This window comes from Salvelinus fontinalis, unplaced genomic scaffold (genome assembly GCF_029448725.1).
Source record: "Salvelinus fontinalis isolate EN_2023a unplaced genomic scaffold, ASM2944872v1 scaffold_1168, whole genome shotgun sequence".
In the NCBI taxonomy this organism is placed as follows: Eukaryota; Metazoa; Chordata; class Actinopteri; order Salmoniformes; family Salmonidae; genus Salvelinus; species Salvelinus fontinalis.
Window position 1 is genome coordinate 37,751 of NW_026601377.1, and position 17,185 is coordinate 54,935.

Sequence of the window (17,185 nt, forward strand, 5' to 3'; positions counted from 1 at the left end):
CTTTACAATGTTTAAAGGGTCACTTAAGTCCCTCTGCATAATTATAATGTCAGCAGAATGACCTTACAATGTCAGCTAAATGACAGAAATGCAACTAGTTACTAAAACACTGTGCTGTGTTACCATCACTCTATCCCTAGTTTCAAAAGCTCCATTTTCTCCCGTTCCTCCACCAGGCTCCACCAGACTGGCAGGAGATCCTGACCTACTTCCGTGGCTCTGAGCTCCAGAACTACTTTACCAAGATCTTGGAGGATGACCTGAAAGCCATCGTCAAGCCCCAGTACGTCGACCAGATCCCCAAGACTGTCAAGGTCAGTCAAGCCTGTGGGTTTGGGTTCAGACCTGTAGAAATTAATGCGGGGATACACAGATCTGTACAGAATTGTTGTCTGACGGGCTAACAGTAGTGCTGTGTTTTGCCACTAGGGGACTGTGGGCTCCATTCTGAGCAGGAAAGACGACTCCAAGACTGAGACCATCGTCTGTAAGCAGCTTGGTACGTTTAGATTGGTTTCTCACCTTGTCTTTTCTCTTCTTGTGTATATGTAATCCAAACTTTCCATTTTTGTACAATTCTGGCAAATTAATTACGGCCTTTGTTAGGAAGGAATGGTCTTCACACAGTTCGCAACGAGCCAGGCGGCCCAAACTGCTGCATATACCCTGACTCTGCTTGCACAGAACACGAGAAGTGACACAATTTCCCTAGTTAAAATAAATTCATGTTAGCAGGCAATGTTAACTAAATATGCAGGTTTAAAAATACACTGCTCAAAAAAATAAAGGGAACACTTAAACAACACAATGTAACTCCAAGTCAATCACACTTCTGTGAAATCAAACTGTCCACTTAGGAAGCAACACTGATTGACAATAAATTTCACATGCTGTTGTGCAAATGGAATAGACAAAAGGTAGAAATTATAGGCAATTAGCAAGACACCCCCCAAAACAGGAGTGATTCTGCAGGTGGTGACCACAGACCACTTCTCAGTTCCTATGCTTCCTGGCTGATGTTTTGGTCACTTTTGAATGCTGGCAGTGCTCTCACTCTAGTGGTAGCATGAGACGGAGTCTACAACCCACACAAGTGGCTCAGGTAGTGCAGTTCATCCAGGATGGCACATCAATGCGAACTGTGGCAAAAAGGTTTGCTGTGTCTGTCAGCGTAGTGTTCAGAGCATGCAGGCGCTACCAGGAGACAGGCCAGTACATCAGGAGACGTGGAGGAGGCCGTAGTAGGGCAACAACCCAGCAGCAGGACCGCTACCTCCGCCTTTGTGCCAGGAGGTGCACTGCCAGCGCCCTGCAAAATGACCTCCAGCAGGCCACAAATGTGCATGTGTCTGCTCAAACTGTCAGAAACAGACTCCATGAGGGTGGTATGAGGGCCCGACGTCCACAGGTGGGGGTTGTGCTTACAGCCCAACACCGTGCAGGACGTTTGGCATTTGCCAGAGAACACCAAGATTGGCAAATTCGCCACTGGCGCCCTGTGCTCTTCACAGATGAAAGCAGGTTCACACTGAGCACATGAGCACATGTGACAGTCTGGAGACGCCGTGGAGAACGTTCTGCTGCCTGCAACATCCTCCAGCATGACCGGTTTGGCGATGGGTCAGTCATGGTGTGGGGTGGCATTTCTTTGTGGGGCCGCACAGCCCTCCATGTGCTCGCCAGAGGTAGCCTGACTGCGATTAGGTACCGAGATGAGATCCTCAGACCCCTTGTGAGACCATATGCTGACACATGCACATTTGTGGCCTGCTGGAGGTCATTTTGCAGGGCTCTGGCAGTGCACCTCCTTGCACTAAGGCGGAGGTACCGGTCCTGCTGCTGGGTTGTTGCCCTCCTACGGCCTCCTCCACGTCTCCTGATGTACTGGCCTGTCTCCTGGTAGGGCCTCCATGCTCTGGACACTACGCTGACAGACACAGCAAACCTTTTTGCCACAGTTCGCATTGATGTGCCATCCTGGATGAACTGCACTACCTGAGCCGCTTGTGTGGGTTGTAGACTCCGTCTCATGCTACCACTAGAGTGAGAGCACCGCCAGCATTCAAAAGTGACCAAAACATCAGCCAGGAAGCATAGGAACTGAGAAGTGGTCTGTGGTCACCACCTGCAGAATCACTCCTGTTTTGGGGGGTGTCTTGCTAATTGCCTATAATTTCTACCTTTTGTCTATTCCATTTGCACAACAGCATGTGAAATTTATTGTCAATCAGTGTTGCTTCCTAAGTGGACAGTTTGATTTCACAGAAGTGTGATTGACTTGGAGTTACATTGTGTTGTTTAAGTGTTCCCTTTATTTTTTTGAGCAGTGTATATACTTGTGTATTGATTTTAAGAAAGGCGTTGGTGTTTGTGGTTAGGTACACATTGGTGCAACGACAGTGCTTTTTTTCCCGCGAATGCGCTTGTTAAATTACCCGTTTGGCGAAGTAGGCTGTAATTTATCATTGAATCAACAGGCACCGCATCGATTATATGCAACGCGGGACAAGCTAGATAAACTAGTAATATCATCAACCATGTGTAGTTAAATAGTGATTATGTTAAGATTGATTGTTTTTTTTATAAGCTATGTTTAATGCTAGCTAGCACCTTACCTTGGCTCCTTGCTGCACTCGCGTAACAGGTAGTCGGCCTGCCACGCAGTCTCCTCGTGGAGTGCAATGTAATTGGCCATAATCGTTGTCCAAAAATGCCGATTACCGATTGTTATGAAAACTTGAAATCAGCCCTAATTAATCGGCCATTCCGATTAATCGGTCGACCTCTACTTTTGACCCACTTCTACAGTCAAGTTGTCAGTAAAATATACAATTTGGTCAGCAGATTATTTAATATCTCCTGTCTCAGATCTGACTCATCTCAGGGAGAGGAATGTGGAGGACCTATCAGGAGGAGAGCTGCAGCGCTTTGCCATCGCTGTGGTCTGCATCCAGAGAGCAGACATGTAAGTCAACAGCACCAGCTTCAGCAGAAGCCGTCCAAGACTGAATATGTTGTGGTTCTTAACGTGGCTCTCTTTGTGGTTCCTTCCAGCTTCATGTTTGACGAGCCGTCCAGTTACCTGGATGTGAAGCAGCGTCTAAGAGCTGCCGTCACCATCCGCTCCCTCATCTCCCCAGACAGGTCTGTTACATTACATGATGCTCTCACTAGAGGGCTGGGTCCTGTTCAAAAGGGCATACTGTAGCAAAGCGTTTTGCAACGGAAAAAGAAAAAACATAGTTTCTCATTGGACAAATTCAGGTAGTACTGCCCTGGCAGTTTTTTTCTGCTTTATTCCTCGTAAACACCAACCTGGTAGTTCCTCCCGATTTCACTTGGTTTACTTTTGGTTTTATGCCTACTTGAACATTATCCACTATTCTTCCATCAGCTTTTTCTTGTCTTGTAGTCTCTTGACTCTTATTTTGTCCACTCTCCCAGATACATCATAGTGGTGGAACACGACCTGAGTGTGCTGGACTACCTGTCTGACTTCATCTGCTGTCTGTACGGAGTGCCCAGCGCCTATGGAGTGGTCACTATGCCCTTTGGAGTTAGAGAAGGTAGGACCCTAAACACTTCATACTACACCATAAACACCACGCTGTTTGTACGGAGTGTCCAGCGCTTACGGAGCGGTCACTATGCCCTTTGGAGTCAGGGAAGGCGAAACTACCTCTACCACCCTCTTACCTCATTCACAATGACGCCCTGGCTATTGGTATGTGTACTTTATTATTTGCGTTGATATCAATGGATAAAGTATATCCTCAGTTCTGTGAAGACAAATGAAGATCTGTCTCAACTTGATCTCTGCTACAGTAAACCCCCAGTCTGACCCCACTAGGGACTAACTCTAATGGGTCTGCTGCAGAGCCAACTGGTACAGATATTTCAAAGCCTTAAGGCCCTAGCCTAGCGCAGCACCCCATAGACCACCCCTCTGTCACTTACCCTCAAAATGGTAACACAGCTTTTCACAATCTGTCAGTGGAGCATATCACCACAACCGATGGATATTTTCCCAATGCACATCTGTCCTGTTCACTTGACCACTTCACCTCTAACCCCAGGCCTCCTCCGCTCCTTTCTCCAGGCATCAACATTTTCCTGGACGGCTATGTGCCCACGGAGAATCTGCGTTTCAGGGAGATATCGCTGGTGTTCAAGGTAATCTGATACAATTAAGCAATAAGGCCCGAGGATATGTGGCATATGGCCAATATACCACGGCGAAGGGCTGTTCTTAGGCACGACGCAACGCAGTGCCACAAACCCCAGGGGTGCCTTATTGCTATTATAAACTGGTTACCAACGTAGTTAGAATAATAGAAAGTATATATTTTTGTCTGACCCAGTGGAATGTGGTCTTTCAGCCAATCAGCATTCAGGGCTCGACCTGTCTAGTTCATAATGTCTAAACTAAAATAGTGTGATAATACAACACTAGGTGGCGGAGACGGCCAACGAGGAGGAGATCAAGAGGATGTGCCACTACCAGTACCCCCACATGAAGAAGAACATGGGAGACTTTGCCCTGGAGATCCTGGAAGGAGAGTTCACTGACTCTGAGATCATGGTCATGCTGGGAGAGAACGGTGAGGAGGCGGGAGAGGGGGAGGAGTGTCTTTATCAACCAAGTTCCATATAATGAGTCTTATTTCTAAATCATCTTTCAGGGACGGGCAAAACCACGTTCATCAGAATGCTGGCTGGCCGTCTGAAACCAGATGAAGGGGGTAAATAACGTTTGACAACTTTTAGTTCCTCTTCACATCGTCTAATTGCTGGAACCATGTACTCTAATATACACTGAGTGTACAAAACATTTGGAACACCTGCTCTTTCCATGAGCTACAATCCAGGTGAAAGCTTTGATCCCTTTTTGATGTCACTTGTTAAATCCACTTCAATCAGTATAGATGAAGGGGAGGAGACCGGTTACATAAGGATTTTTAAGCCTTGCGACAATTGATACATGAATTGTGTATGTGTGCCATTGAGGGTGAATGGGCAAGACAAAATATTTAAGTGAGACTGTTTTGATGGCTAAAGGGGGTGGTGCAACACAATATTAGGTAGGTGTTCTTATTGTTTTGTACACTGTCCATTTTTCCTAAACATTTTCCATTACGTCCAAAGGGGAAGTGCCTATCTTGAACGTCAGCTACAAACCCCAAAAGATCAGCCCCAAATTCAAAGTAGGTACCAACCAGTCACTGCCTTGACAACTACACATCTCTAACACAGACACCTGCTCCTGACTAACTCCCTCATGTCCTCTGTCTCTGTAGGGTAGCGTGCCCCTCAGCTCCTGACTAACTCCCTCATGTCCTCTGTCTCTGTAGGGTAGCGTGCCCCTCAGCTACTGACTAACTCCCTCATGTCCTCTGTTGGGTAGCGTGCCCCTCAGCTACTGACTAACTCCCTCATGTCCTCTGTAGGGTAGTGTGCCCCTCAGCTACTGACTAACTCCCTCATGTCCTCTGTTGGGTAGCGTGCCCCTCAGCTACTGACTAACTCCCTCATGTCCTCTGTCTCTGTAGGGTAGCGTGCCAATGACTAACTTTTTCATGTCCTCTGTCTCTGTAGGGTAGCGTGCCCCTCATGTCCTCTGTCTCTGTAGAGTAGCGTGCCCCTCAGCTCCTGACTAACTCCCTCATGTCCTCTGTCGGGTAGCGTGCCCCTCTTGTCCTCTGTCGGGTAGCGTGCCCCTCGTGTCCTCTGTCGGGTAGCGTGCCCCTCGTGTCCTCTGTCGGGTAGCGTGCCCCTCGTGTCCTCTGTCGGGTAGCGTGCCCCTCGTGTCCTCTGTCGGGTAGCGTGCCCCTCGTGTCCTCTGTCGGGTAGCGTGCCCCTCGTGTCCTCTGTCGGGTAGCGTGCCCCTCGTGTCCTCTGTCGGGTAGCGTGCCCCTCGTGTCCTCTGTCGGGTAGCGTGCCCCTCGTGTCCTCTGTCGGGTAGCGTGCCCCTCGTGTCCTCTGTCGGGTAGCGTGCCCCTCGTGTCCTCTGTCGGGTAGCGTGCCCCTCGTGTCCTCTGTCGGGTAGCGTGCCCCTCGTGTCCTCTGTCGGGTAGCGTGCCCCTCAGCTCCTGACTAACTCCCTCATGTCCTCTGTCTGTAGGGTAGTGTGCGGGCTCTGCTCCATGAGAAGATCCGAGATGCCTACACTCACCCCCAGTTTGTGACTGATGTCATGAAGCCTATGCAGATTGAGAGCATCATCGACCAGGACGTAAGTTGTGCTTTCTGGGTTGTGTTCAGTTCGCATTGAATGTTTTGAAACGGGGCAGTACTACTACCTGAACTTGTCCATTTAAGAACAGAATAATACATTTCTGATGCAAAACACTTTGCAATACACTGCCCCAATGGACCATACACACTGGACCAGAAAATTAAAACAAGCAATTCTTATTGGACATGTCCAGTCCAGGTACTCCCTGTTTCGGTCCGTTTGGTGTCTAATAAACACCCCCCTGCTTGTCTCTAGGTCCAGAACCTGTCTGGTGGAGAGTTGCAGAGGGTGGCCATGGCCCTGTGTCTGGGGAAACCAGCTGATGTCTACCTGATAGACGAGCCCTCCGCCTACCTGGACTCTGAGCAGCGTCTCGTGTGCGCCAAGGTCATCAAAAGGTAACCACACACACTCTGATCCTAGATCTGTGGTTAGGGTGGGGTGAACTTCTACCTCCAGCAAAGAGATCCACCTTGTGCTGTACATTGCTCACAGCAGTCCCATTTACAAAACCTGTTCCGTTAATCTGTTGTTTGACAGGAAATACAGAAACCCTACAACCTCACTAACCTTAATGGCCTTAAATGGATGCCATTGATTTTGATACATTCATTATTTGTTTGTAGATTCATCCTCCACGCCAAAAAGACTGCGTTTGTGGTGGAGCACGACTTCATCATGGCCACCTACCTGGCTGACCGCGTCATCGTGTTCGACGGTATTCCCTCGCGAAGCACCGCTGCCAACACGTACGTTAACCCTCCCCATCCATTTGGCATGATGGTCTCATCCACTGATTTACCCAGCAGCATGACATCTGCTGTTATCTGTGGTGGCTTTTAATATCTGCTGCTGTTATCTGTGGTGGCTTTTAATATCTGCTGTTATCTGTGGTGGCTTTAAATATCTGCTGTTATCCGTGGGGGCTTTTAATATCTGCTGTTATCTGTGGTGGCTTTAAATATCTGCTGATCTTCAAGCTATTGTTTTCTTCCTCTAACTTGATGGAACTCTTAGCTCCTTCAAACTGCTTATTGGGTGATTTTGTTAGCAAACTGTCAAATCTTGACTGAAATTCATGTTCCAGTCTGACAGTGGTATTTTCATGACAAGACGGACTGAAATCATGCTAAGATATGGGTTGTTAGGAACCCATGTTTAGCTCTTAAGCAACTGTGTAACACGGGCCTGTCAACTTTTGACCTCTCAGGCCACAGACCTTACTCGCGGGGATGAACAAGTTCCTATCACAGCTGGAGATCACGTTCAGGAGAGACCCCAACAACTTCCGACCAAGGATCAACAAGATGAATTCCATAAAGGTACAGGGAAATACTGAGTGTTTAAAACCTACATTTTATTTACATCCCTTTTGTCCTTTTGGTAAACGTATTGACTTATACTAATTTCATTCAGCATCATTCCATTTTATATAATTTGCCCTCTAACCTGTTGTATATCTAGGATTGTGGCTCCTCTGTAACCCAATCTATATGTTGTATATCTAGGATTGTGAACAGAAGAAGAGTGGGAACTACTTCTTCCTGGATGACTAAAGGACCAAACCCTCCCTCCATCAGAGAGACCTCCATATCCATCCTCCTCAAGCCCTGACACCTGTATGGCTGTTCCAATACCCACACTAGCATTCCATGCTACATTGCTTCGTTCTAAGTGATGTTAGCGTTGGTATTTGGAACGTAGCCCTACCCTACTGGCCCCCCCTTGGGCCGATGGCTTAGAGACCCAACCTGGGTGGACCACCAGAGTCATACGTACACGCACACACAGGGCGAGTTTGTTTTGCATTGCCTGGTGCCCTGGGGTTTACATATTAGACAATTGGTCCTAAAGTGAAATCTTCCAACCACCCGTGTGCACAGGGCTATGCAAAACGAACTTGCCCACACACACCTACCTTTGTGAGCCGAAGGAGTGTTTTATCAAAGAGTCATCCAATTTATGTAATTTTAAAATAGTATATTATGAATAAACACCATTTCCAGAGTATGGTGGTGTTTGAAAGTGAAATTGTGTGTTTTGTCCACAATAGGGCAGCAGACTACTGCGGTTCGTTGGTTCTCCATCAGAAAATGGACATCTGAAGTAATACATAATCTATTTACTGGAATTAAAGGCAATGTACCTTAAATCTGCGGTTCAACAATTAAAAGTGTCTCTCTACAGTTCTTGTCAATGTGTTATAATTAATGACAATTGTTATTCCACAATTTAATTTGTCCTCCAGACCAAGAATCAAGTTTATTACATTTATCAAAGCAATTCTTACGTTGCCATACAGCTTTAAAGGAAAAATCTACCCAAAACCACAATTCCTTTCATTTACAGTGCTAAATAACACTTGTTAGAATGTTTTTTTTTGTGAACAAGTATTTTGTCGTTACAGGGTTGGTAGCAACATGTGGAAATCTGTTGCAGCTCAAGTCAATTACAAAACATGCAATGCTCTATGGGCTGGCTGGCGAGCTAGGGAGCAAGCTAGTAAACGTAGCTACATACAATAATACCAAAGTTACTATTAGGATGTGGAAAAATGCCAAGATGGCTTCGCTGTGAGAGGGAGTGTTTTCGCGCTCTTCAAAGCAATATTGAGGGTTAGGTGGTTAACAGTCAAATATTGGCTATTACTATTGAAAGAAACTAAATATAACTTTTTTTATGGACATGGGATAAGTTTAGAGCTCGTTTTTGTCAAGCTGAATGGGAAGAACACGACAGAAAGACAAAAGTAGAAAGAAATATCCAAGTCTCGCAGAAGACGGCTGACATGCTAGCTAGTCACAACGAGAACCAGAGCAGCATGGATACACAAGAAGCCGCGAACTCAAGCAAGAGAAAGAACAAAACTGACCAGGATGAAATCCTTGCAACCTCTTTACCTCAGACCCCAAGTAAAAATCCACCGGTGAAACGGGTAAAAGAAAACATTTCCATGTTGGAACTTTTCTCTGCAATCCAGTCCGTCTACTAAACAAGACGCCACGCTCTCCAAAGTGTCCCTCATAGAGCGGGCTACAGAATAAACATGAAAGAAAATAGATCATTTGTCAGAAACTGTCAATCAACTACACAAAATTGTGAGCGAGAACAAGGATAAGATAACGTTCCTAGAGAATGAGCTGAAGAAAATGCAATCCAAAAATGAGCTGTGAGAATGTAGCTGAACTTCAAACGTACTCTCGCAGGTGGAATCTGAAAAGCCAAAGGGAGAGGATATTAGAGAAGTAGTCATTAATATCCTGGGAAAAGTGGCACCATGCATCAAAGACAGGCTAAGAGACGTGATTGATGTGGTACATCGACTTGGGAAACGAAGATCTGATGGACCCCCTCGCAATATCATATTGCGCTTAACTATGCGCCATTACAGGAACATCATATGGAAAATGGCCAGGGGGAACAAGTTTCTGGACGAGAAGAAACTCCGCATCAAAGAAGCTCTGATACCGCAGGATCAGGCTGCCAGAGAGAAACTGTGGCCGCTTATACAGAATGCGCGACAAGAGGGAAAGAAGGCGGGGTTCAAGGGCCCACACGTGTTTATCGAAGGAAGAATGATTACTGGGTAACTCTGTTGACATGAACCAAATTGGAACTGTGAGTACTAACATGAGTACAGTTAATGTACTGCCAATTATATATGTACCGTTCGAACTACAACTGATGAACACTTTCCAAGAAAAGGAAGTAAATAGATTTGTTATTCTGTTAACCACCGCTACCTCAGCTGAGCGTAGTTTTCCGTCAGGGTAATCCTCTCAATGTTCACTGTTTGTTTTATTGTTCACGTTAATACTTGTTATCTAATTTGTGTTCTTTCTTTTTTAATGCAGGAGTTCGTTTTCAATTCACTCAATATCGTTAGTCTGAATGCTAGGGTTTTGAGAAATCCTACAAAAAGGAAAGCTTTATTTGTATACTGTAAACGCAGTAACGCAGATTTTGTCCTTCTTCAGGAAACTCATTCGGGTGAAAGTGATTTGAAATTTTGGAAAGCACAATGGGGAGATATGGCCTATTTCAGTCATGGATCAAATCATTCTGCTGGTGTTTTGACACTTATTCACAAGTTTAAAGGTGAATACGGACATAACTCACATACATGCTCCTAATAAGACCCTTTTTACCCAATTTACCAGGAAAGTACAGGATTTAAGCAACAAATACTCAGAGGCTTTTCTAATTATTTCAGGAGATTTTAATGAAACACCTGATGCATCTGCTGATCGTTTTCCTCCTAGAACGAGTCAAAACCCTCAAAATAGTAACATTATTATTACATTATGCAAGGATCTCTGTGTTGAGGATGCCTGGCGTTATTTCAATCCGGATGCTAAGGGTTATACCTGGACCAACAAAACTATGTCACGTAAATCTAGAATAGATTTATTCCTAATTTCCCCTTTTTTGTTACAATTTGTTATATATGTAGATCATCAGTTGGCTCCCTTTTCTGATCATCACTTGATTTCCCTGAATTTACAAGCTACTAAAAAATCAAAAGGTGCTCGAGGATATTGGAAATTAAACAATACACTTCTTAAAGATACTGCTCTCATTGAAAACATCAAATCATTAGCTAAAGATATTTCAGCAAGAAAAGACTTGGGTCATGGAAGTAGATGGACATTTTTCAAATATAAAGTCAGTGGTAGCCATTAAACGCACCAAAGAGCTGATGCAATTAAAGAACCAGAGAGAAAAGGAGATGATTAGCAAGCTTGACAGTTTTCTAAAGAAAGATAATCTATCTGAAGAAGAGGAGTCTGTGTTCAGGTCTTTACAACTAGAATTAGAACAGACTTACACGGATCTGGCAAAGGGCGCCGTGGTAAGGTCAAGAGCAAAATGGATTGAAGAGGGGGAAAGAAACACTAGTTACTTTTTTGCACTTGAAAAGAGAAACTACAAAAGAAAATCTATAACTGCACTCAAAATTAACAATGTTTTATGCAAAGATCCCATTACAATATCATAATTTGTCAATTCCTTTTATGAAAACCTTTACAGCTTTCAATTTCAGGAAGATGGTTGTGAAAGTTACATTTGCCACATTCAGAATTGTGTCCGGGTAATTGAGGATGATTTCCACTCAGTTTGCGATTCACAAATCAAATCAAATCAAATTTTATTAGTCACATACACATGGTTAGCAGATGTTAATGCGAGTGTAGCGAAATGCTTGTGCTTCTAGTTCCGACAATGCAGTAATAACAACAAGTAATCTAACCTAACAATTCCACAACTACTACCTTATACACGCAAGTGTAAAGGGATAAAGAATATGTACATAAAGATATATGAATGAGTGATGGTACAGAACGGCATAGGCAAGATGCAGTAGATGGTATAGAGTACAGTATATACATATACATATGAGATGGGTAATGTAGGGTATGTAAACATTATATTAAGTGGCATTGTTTAAAGTGACTAGTGGTACATTTTTACATAATTTCCATCAATTCCCATTTTTAAAGTGGCTGGAGTTGAGTCAGTATGTTGGCAGCGGCCGCTAAATGTTAGTGGTGGCTGTTTAACAGTCTGATGGCCTTGAGATAGAAGCTGTTTTTCAGTCTCTCGGTCCCTGCTTTGATGCACCTGTACTGACCTCGCCTTCTGGATGATAGCGGGGTGAACAGGCAGTGGCTCGGGTGGTTGTTGTCCTTGATGATCTTTATGGCCTTCCTGTGACATCGGGTGGTGTAGGTGTCCTGGAGGGCAGGTAGTTTGCCCCCGGTGATGCGTTCTGCAGACCTCACTACCCTCTGGAGAGCCTTACGGTTGTGGGCGGAGCAGTTGCCGTACCAGGCGGTGATACAGCCCGACAGGATGCTCTCGATTGTGCATCTGTAGAAGTTTGTGAGTGCTTTTGGTGACAAGCCGAATTTCTTCAGCCTCCTGAGGTTGAAGAGGCGCTGCTGCGCCTTCTTCACAACGCTGTCTGTGTGGGTGGACCAATTCAGTTTGTCCGTGATGTGTACACCGAGGAACTTAAAACTTTCCACCTTCTCCACTACTGACCCGTCGACTGACACTCAGTTTGCGATTCACCTGTGTCAATTGGAGAAATTAGAGAGGCTCTGAATTCAATGAAAAAGGGAAATCACCTGGCCCCGATGGCCTGTCAGTTGAATTCTATAGACAGTTTTGGGAGTTGCTAGAAGACCTGATTTTCAATATGTTTCAAGATTGCATTAAAAATGGCAAAATGTTCTCCACTATGAAACAGGGCCTTATTTCATTGATTCCGAAGCCTGATAAAGACCCTTCTCTCATTGACAATTGGAGACCAATTACTTTATTAAATATTGATTACAAATTGATTGCTCTGGTTTATGCCAAAAGATTAAATAAAGGAATAGATACCATTATAAATGAGACTCAAACAGGATTTATGAAGGGCCGTCACATAAGCTCTAACATTTGTTTAGTCTTGGACGTTATAGATTATTCAGATGCAATTGACTCAGATGTGGTTGTCCTATTTCTGGACTTCTGTAAAGCCTTTGACACAATTGAACATGAATTTCTCTTTAGGTCTCTTAAACTTTTTGGATTTGGTGAACATTTTATTAAAGTAATTCACATGTTTTACAAATATATAAATAGTTCTGTGCTACTAAACCTTAATACTTTCAAAAGATTTAGTATCAACAGAAGTGTACGACAGGGATGCCCAATTTTGCCATTTTTATTCATTTTGGTTGTGGAACTTCTATCTCTAGATATTCTGAATGATGCAAATTTGTATGGCTTAACCATTTTTAACAAAGAAATCAAAATTTCCCAACTGGCTGATGATACTACTCTTTTCTTAAGAGACAAAGACCAGGTCGCACATGCCCTTAATGCTATAACTGCATTTTCTATTGCATCAGGATTAATGCTGAATGTTTCTAAATGTGAAATCTTATGTTTATTTGACTCTGATGATACAGAAATTAAAAATATTCCTGTAAAGGACTGTGTTAAATATTTAGGAATACATCTGTCAAAAAAACACTTAGTCAGACAACATTTGAATTTCTCTCCTAAAATTAAGAGAACTAGAAATATATTTAATAATTGGCTACAAAGAGATCTTTCTATACTTGGGAGAGTACTTCTGTCCAAGGCAGAGGGACTGTCTCGTTTTGTGTACCCCTCATTATCGTTATGTGTAAATCCAGCTACTTGTAAAGAGATCAATAAGACCTTTCTTGACTTCATCTGGAAAAATAAGTCTCACATACTAAAAAATCTGTCCTTTCTAACAAAAGAGCTGAAGGCGGTCTAGAAGTGTTGAATTTTGTTGACATAAATAACACTTTCAAGATAAACTGGTTGAAAAAATGTTTGATCGATACTGATTCAATATGGTATTTCATTCCAAATAATGTGTTTAATAAATTGGGAGGACTTCAATTGGAAATTTTTTATTATATGTTTATATTATATTATTATATTATTATATGAAGAGTGCCTTGGTCCTCCTTTCTTTTTGATGACCTATTTACACCTTTTACCAAAGAGCACCTTCTATCTACCAAAAAATACTATAGTGTACCTCAGTAGCGCTTCCCTTCCTCCTCTTTCTACTAGTTTAAACAGCACTTGGTTGGTGCTTAGAGGAAGCAGCTCCACAGTTATTTCCTTCTGTGTTTTTTGAGGACATTTCACAACTCAAACTATGGATTTTACCCAAGAGGCTACAAGATTTTCCTATTCCCATGAAGAGGGCCAAAGGATTATTACCACTACCTCATTGCTAGATGAGTTGACTGCCACAGAGAATACTGGAATGGACTTAAACAAGGCTTACAGAGACTTGCAACACCTTATGGAGAAAGATACTAAACTTGACCTCAACTCTATCACCTTGTCTGATTATTGGGGGAAAGGCCTAATCCCCAGAGGACTCCGTATTATGAAGTTTCCAGCTAATGGAGCACAAGGTAAAACTGAATTTAAAGCTAAATGGGAGGCTATTCTCAACAAGTGTTCTTTTGACCTAATGCTACTTCTAATAGAAGATTCTAAAAAGGACAGACAAGTAGTCCAAACAGAAATTGAAGAAGTTAAAAAGAAAATCACAGAACACAGTGACATTTCTAACAAAGCGCAATGTGATGAGATCTTGAAAGAGAAAGTAGACACATTCACTTTGACATTGAAGCAAGACAAGCTAAGAAAATTTAGAAGAGATGAAGTAGATTATAGAGATGGCAAGGTCTTTGCCTGGAGAAGACCAACACGCAAGAATTCAGAATCACATCTGCAGAGAAGGAAGCCTAGATCTGTTTCTTTCAACTTTACAAGCAGTGACGATGAGGATCACCCCAGACACTCAGAGGCCAGCTCCTCCCAAGATTTTTTAGATCAGGTAGAGTAGTCACGCAGGTTCCTCAACAAGAGAAGGAGAGGACGCGTAAGAGGCCAACACGGAGGGGGAGGAAGATTTCAAGACTATCCAACCACACGGAGCAGAACCAGAACAAGGCTGTGATCAACATTTCTGGAGAACCCCTTTCTGATGATTGCATAAGGGTCTTGTCTAAAGGACTGTCCTTTGCCCCCACATATTCAACTAATGAATTTAATACAAAGATTGACCTATTTCGTTTCTACAGGAATCTACATCTGAAGGCCTGGTAGAAGCAAAACATCTCTCCAACTACAGACGCCAGTGTCTCAGGTCAGGCAGTTTCTGTTCCCTCTAAAACACCTTTTAAGCCCAAGTCCACTTTTTGTCCCATAGTCCAGAATGCCACACTAAATACATTTGCCAAGAAAGTTAATTTTGATGTGGAGAATCTGTTTAAGGGTAAAAGTGATTCCAACAAAACACGACGTAATCTTTCTAAGACAGAAAGGGATGCAGTTGAATCATTGTCCAAAAATGAACGGATTGTAATTAAAAAAGCAGACAAAGGCGGTGCTACAGTAGTGTGGTGTAAAGACAAATATGTGACAGAAGCCTACCGTCAATTAGACAATGACAAATTCTACCAATCTCTTACCTTCAACCCTACAGAGGACCTAAAAACTGAATTGCAAGGGATCCTCACAGAAGCTAAGGAAAATGGTTACATTTCAGACAATGAGTTCAAATTTCTTTTCAATGGCAGTCCACGTATGGCTTCTTTTTACCTTCTTCCAAAAATCCACAAAAATCTTGAAAACCCCCCAGGCAGACCAGTCATTAGTGGTAATGAAAATCTGACAGAACCCATCTCTAAGTACATTGATTACTTTATTAAGCCTTTTCTGATGTCACTTCCAGCCTATCTTCAAGATACCACAGATGTGTTGAACAAAATTAAGGAATTGAAGAATATAGGCACAGCTTCCTTTTTAGTCACCATGGATGTGGAGTCTCTATACACCACCATTGAGCATCAACAAGGTTTGGCAGCGATGCACCATTTCTTGAGTACCCGGCCTGAAACTGAGATGCCTCCTACAGAATTCATTGTATCACTGACTGAATGGACTCTTAATCATAACATCTTTATCTTCCAGGACCGTATTTTTAAACAGGTCAAAGGATGTGCCATGGGAGCTTGCTACAGCCCTTCCTACGCTGGTTTGTACTTGGGTAAATGGGAAAATGACTTCATTTTGGATCCATCTAATAACCATTTCTTTGACCGGATTATATGGTGGGGACGCTATATTGATGATGTTTGCCTGTTTTGGTCCGGCTCAGAAGATGAACTTATTTCCTTCCACCAATACCTCAACAGCATTAACCCTAACATCAAACTAACTATGGAATACAGCAAGGATAACATTCATTTTTTGGACCTCGACATTAGTAAAAATGACAAAGGTTGTTTGAACACATCAATCTTTAGGAAACCTACAGATGGGAATACCATTCTGAGGGCAGACAGCTTTCACCCCAAAAGGCTAAAAGAGAATATTCCATATGGCCAATTCCAAAGAGTCCGCAGAATTTGCGATCAGGAAACAGACTACAGTGTCAAATCTGCTGAATTGGAGAATCGCTTTTTGGATCGGGGCTACAGCGTTCAGGTCCTGAAAGATACAGGTATAAGGGCTGGATTACTTGACAGAGAGAACTTGTTATGAAGAAGAGTCCCTCGTGATACATCAGAGAGAGTGTATTTTGTTACAAAATACAGCACTGAAGCAGAGAACATTAAAAGAATCATTAAAAACAATTGGGGAATCATCCAAAGTGATACGCTACTACGCCAAGTCTTTCCTGAACCACCAGTCATAAGCTTTAAGAGATGTCGTACCCTAAATGACAAATTAGTCCACAGTTATCTTCCGGGTGACTCTCAAAAAACTTGGCTTGACCACAAACCGAAGGGCTCTTTTAAATGTAACCAGTGCAACCATTGCAGTAATATTGCACAGAAAAAGTATTTTGTTGACACAGCTTCTAAAATGGAGTATTACCTCAAGCATTTTATTAACTGCAAAACCACTCATGTCATCTATAGATTAGAATGTCCACAGTGCAAGGTGTTCTACATTGGACGGACAAAGAGACGCCTTCAAGATCGCTTGGCGGAACACAAGTACGCCATACGGGTAGGCAATGAAGACTACCCCATGGCAAGGCACTACAAGTCCTTACACCATGGCAACCCTGCCTCCCTACAAGCTATGGGTATTGATCATATTCCGGCCTCTATTAGAAAAGGGGACCGTCTTAAACAGTTAAACCAAAGGGAAAGTTTTGGGATTTACAAACTACAGGCCACTAAATACCCTGGTTTAAATGAAGATATGGATTTACAAACTACAGGCCACTAAGTACCCTGGTTTAAATGAAGATATGGATTTACAAACTACAGGCCACTAAGTACCCTGGTTTAAATGAAGATATGGATTTACAAACTACAGGCCACTAAGTACCCTGGTTTAAATGAAGATATGGATTTACAAACTACAGGCCACTAAGTACCCTGG

General features: G+C 43.2%; 1 protein-coding gene across 1 annotated transcript in view; it reads left to right on the top strand.

Moving 5' to 3' along the window:
- Positions 1-8,421, top strand: part of LOC129848765 (ATP-binding cassette sub-family E member 1-like) — a 12,356-nt gene extending 3,935 nt beyond the window's left edge. The window contains exons 2-15 of the mRNA XM_055915871.1: positions 177-314; positions 430-499; positions 2,869-2,965; positions 3,055-3,144; positions 3,445-3,566; positions 4,100-4,173; positions 4,454-4,601; positions 4,683-4,742; positions 5,146-5,204; positions 6,122-6,232; positions 6,491-6,633; positions 6,862-6,984; positions 7,446-7,557; positions 7,744-8,421. Coding sequence (XP_055771846.1) covers positions 177-314; positions 430-499; positions 2,869-2,965; positions 3,055-3,144; positions 3,445-3,566; positions 4,100-4,173; positions 4,454-4,601; positions 4,683-4,742; positions 5,146-5,204; positions 6,122-6,232; positions 6,491-6,633; positions 6,862-6,984; positions 7,446-7,557; positions 7,744-7,791 — 1,395 coding nt within the window. The 3' untranslated portion in view covers positions 7,792-8,421. The remainder of the gene's footprint in view (positions 1-176; positions 315-429; positions 500-2,868; positions 2,966-3,054; positions 3,145-3,444; positions 3,567-4,099; positions 4,174-4,453; positions 4,602-4,682; positions 4,743-5,145; positions 5,205-6,121; positions 6,233-6,490; positions 6,634-6,861; positions 6,985-7,445; positions 7,558-7,743) is intronic.
- The last annotated feature ends 8,764 nt before the right edge of the window (positions 8,422-17,185 follow it).